Here is a 3,718-nt window from a genome sequence, read left to right on the forward strand (position 1 = left end):
GAACCCCGATCCGGGGCCCTGCTGAGTTCAGGGCCCTTATTTCGTAGGCCACCACTCACACTCCTTTGCCGTAAGGACAGGTGGGAGTTCCCAAGCCCCTCGACTGGTCCCTTCCCAGGCCCTGGTCCACCCTCCCAACAAAGGCGGCCGACCACGTGCCCCCTCCTCCCCGCGGGCCTGGAGTGCGGGGCACGCAGCCCCCGGTTCCCGCTCCAGCCAGGGCTAGATCCCGACGCAGCGCTGTGCCCCAGGTGGGCGCCCAGCAGCCCCCAGCAGCCCCGCCGCCCCCGTCTGTGCCTCGCCCACTCCCAGCCGCTGCCGCTGCAGCACCCTGGAAGACCGCTAGGGGGAGCTCTGGCAACTGGCTTGGCGGATTGAATGAAAACCGCGCATCAAACAGCTCTTCCTCGGACTTGGGGTGGGGGGCAGGATGGGGAGGAGGGCGACGCGCCGTTACCCTTCCTCAGCAGCTGCAGACTCTTCCCGTGGGAGGCCGAGGAAGCAGCCCTGGGGGGTGAAGGTGCCTTTTTTCTCCCCGTAACTCACGCCTCCATAGTCTTCCTCTTCCTCCATCCCCATCGCGGGCCCTTCGCGGCCCCCCGGGCTCTGGAGTGTCCCTGAGAACTTTGCCTCGCGCGACACCGGGACCCAGAGCCCAGCGGGCTCCTGGGACTGGCTTGCGTCCGCCTCTCGGAGACTTGGGTGCGGGGCCTCTCGGCGGCAGCCCCTCCTCTCGCTGCGGGAGGCGTGAAGGCTGGGGTCGGGGACGTGAGTCGTCCTGCGGGGTGGCTCGTGCAGCAAAGCTCGGGAAGCGCAGGGGCGAGAAAGAGAGCGAGAGGGCACTGAGGAGACCGCCAGGGACGGGGGGGGGGGGGGGGGGGGGGGGGGGGGGGGGGGGCCGGCGTGGAATAGTTCTCCTTCAGTCTCCAGAAGGAACCAACCCTGCTAATACTTTGACTGCGGATTTCTGGCCTGACCTGTAGGAGAATTAACTTCTGTTGTTTTAAGCCACCCAGTTTGTGGTAACCTGTTACGGTGGCCACAGGAAACTTACATAAATGCTAACGTAGAAAATTAAAATCTAGGTATATGACTCCCATTTTAATTTAATAAAGTCACTTTCCCCACTAAGTGGTTCCAGGGGGGAGGACGCGAGCTTCCTCGGGGCCTTGGCGCATTCTCCCACTCTGAGGTCATTCCGTAGGTGGTCAGCGGGGAGAGCGCGCCTGGAGCCTTCCTGCCTCCATCCACTGGGGAGGGAAGAGAGGCGGGCGGGAGGGAGGGGAGAGGGAGAAGGGAGGGGCGCGAGGAGGGAGGGAGACGCCGCCAGCACACCACCAAGTGGCACCGAGCAGTGATAACAAACTCAACTTAAAAAAAAGAAAAGGAAAAGGAAAAAACTTCCCCAAGTTGCAGCCCGAGATGTGCGGACGTGCGGGCGGAGACGCAGGGCGGGGAGTGTGGGTGGCCCGCAAGCCCCCCGGCGTCCCCCGGCTGCTCTCCCCAGCCGAAGAGAGCTCAGACGTGAGGCCGAGCAGGCCCTGCGCCCCTGGCAGGTCAGGAAATGTGCTGGAGGCTCGCTTGGCTTCCTGATGGAGACCCTGGGGGCGGCCGGTTCCCGTGGGGGGCAGGCCCCTCTAGGGAGGGGGGCCCGGGAAGCGCGCAGCGCCGGCTCCTTCCCCAGCAAGCAGCACCACACCCCCATTCCGCTCCCACCCCCGGCCCTGAGGTTGTGGGCAGATCCTGCCCTCCCAGGCCCAGGAGAGCTGGGGTTTGCCGGAGGGTAGGGGTCTCTCCTCACCACCCTCTATCCTCCCCTCCACCTCCAGGCTGACCTGAAAACAAGGCACCGCCATCCTCTATAATCGACTTTTTATTAAGGTTATAAATTTAAACAAATCTGAACAGTTTTACCCGGTGATATACAATTCAGTATGCACAAAAATACAGGGGAATGAGGGAGAAGGGCCAAGAAAGGAAGGGTTGGCAACTTGTTTTGGAGTCCACATGGTGCTGATGATAGAGAACCAGAGGGGCTGCAGACCAACCCCACCTTTTTACAACAAAAGGCTTTAAATTAAACAAGATCTATCGAGCTGAAGACACAGGACGGGGTTGTCACAGGCTCGAACAATGCTGGTTTCATGAAATGCAACCGAAGGCTGAACCAGGACAGTGCAACTTAGAAGCACACACACAAACACCACATCTGACCAGGAACTTAGTGAAAAGTCTCCAACGCAGTCGGCGGTCCCGGCCCCTCCCTCCCTCGGGGCCGCCGGAGATCCAGGTGAAGGAATCGACTTCCTTTTTTGTTTAGCGAGGACCGCAGTGCTGGGCATGATGGGAAATGTAGTCGGCTGTGCCCGCCCCCCACCCCTTCCCCAAACAGTGTCCGAGAGTGTCGGGGTGTCGGGCGCCACCCCCGAGCCTGGAAGACGGGTGGAGGAGGGGAGGAGAACAGAGCCAGAGGGGCGGGGAGAGGAGGGGTTCAAGACACCCGCCCCGCGGAGAAAAGAAAAAAAAAAGTTGAAGTGTTTTCATTTCTGCCTTCTCATTTTGAGAACTTTGGAGGCCGCCCCCAGAGAGGAAATGTGACCCAAACGTCCCTTTCGGAGATAGAGTTTGCCTTTGTTTTTGCTCAGGATTTCACAAGACCCATTCCTCACCCCACGGAGGGACTCGGGAGAACGGAGCGCCGGGCTTCCTAGGTCTGACAACTGATTGGAATCGGAGCCCCGGGCCCCGCGCCCTCCTGCGCTGCGCCCCCAGCGCGCCCCGGCGGTCCGGGCGCCCTGCCTCGCCCCCGGCTGCCCGGCACCTCCGCCGGGCAGCAGCCCTTCCTCACGTGGCTGGCTCCTCTCTAAACACCACTGCAGTCACTACAATAAAAAGAAAGAAAAAAAAAAAAGAGTAGGAGAAACACAAAGCATACTTAAATAGGCGCTTTTTCTCTCTGCAAAAATAAAGTCCAAGATCTTAGATTTTTTTCTTTTATTTTACAATTTATAAAACATCACCATCTCCCTCTGCTCGCCCCCAGCTCAGCCCCGAGTGGCCGGGTGCCCGTTCGTTCCCTCCTCTCGCCCCTTGGCCGAGTCTTTGTCTGGCCCCAGCCCCGCGGGGCCCCTGGTCCCCGTGCCCTCGGGGGTCCCTAGAAGGCGACAATGGCTCGAGTCCAGGCGCCGAGGCTGGCGAGCGCCTGCTTGGCGCACAGCTGCCCGTTGAGCGGCGGCGGCTGCTCAGAGGAGTCCGGCTGTCGGCTCACTAGCCCGGAGAAGCCCGAGCCAAAGATGGAGATCAAGTTTGAGATGTTGGACGCGTCCGGGGACGAGTCCGGGCAGAAGTCCTCGAAGCGGGCGCGCTTGCAGGGGGCGAACGGGACGCCCCCGGGGGGCTCGGCCCCCAGGTCGCCCGCGTCCTCGTCGTCGTTGTCCTCCTCCTCCTGGCCTGGGTAATACTTGCGCTTGCAGCCGGCGGCGGACGCCAGGCCGGGTCCCGGGGCGCCCTGGCCACAGCAGGGGCAGTGGGCGGAGGCGCAGCAGTCCTGGTGCAAGTAGCCGTTCTCCACCGTGGTCACCACGTGAGTGTCCAGGTCCAGCACGGTGGTCTGGCTGCTGCAGTGCACGCCGAAGTCCGAGGGGGCCGGGTACGCGCCCCGGTAGAAGCCGGCGGAGGAGGCGGGGGCCGGGGAGGCGGGCGGGGAGGCGGCGGTAGC

The 3,718-nt window shown here is 62.4% G+C and overlaps 1 protein-coding gene across 1 annotated transcript in view; it reads right to left on the reverse strand.

Moving 5' to 3' along the window:
* Positions 1–3,154: 3,154 nt before the first annotated feature.
* Positions 3,155–3,718, reverse strand: part of IER5L (immediate early response 5 like) — a 1,229-nt gene continuing 665 nt past the window's right edge. The window contains exon 2 of the mRNA XM_007471829.1: positions 3,155–3,718. Coding sequence (XP_007471891.1) covers positions 3,155–3,718 — 564 coding nt within the window.

This window comes from Lipotes vexillifer, unplaced genomic scaffold (genome assembly GCF_000442215.2).
Source record: "Lipotes vexillifer unplaced genomic scaffold, Lipotes_vexillifer_v1.1 scaffold98, whole genome shotgun sequence".
Lineage (NCBI taxonomy): Eukaryota > Metazoa > Chordata > Mammalia > Artiodactyla > Lipotidae > Lipotes > Lipotes vexillifer.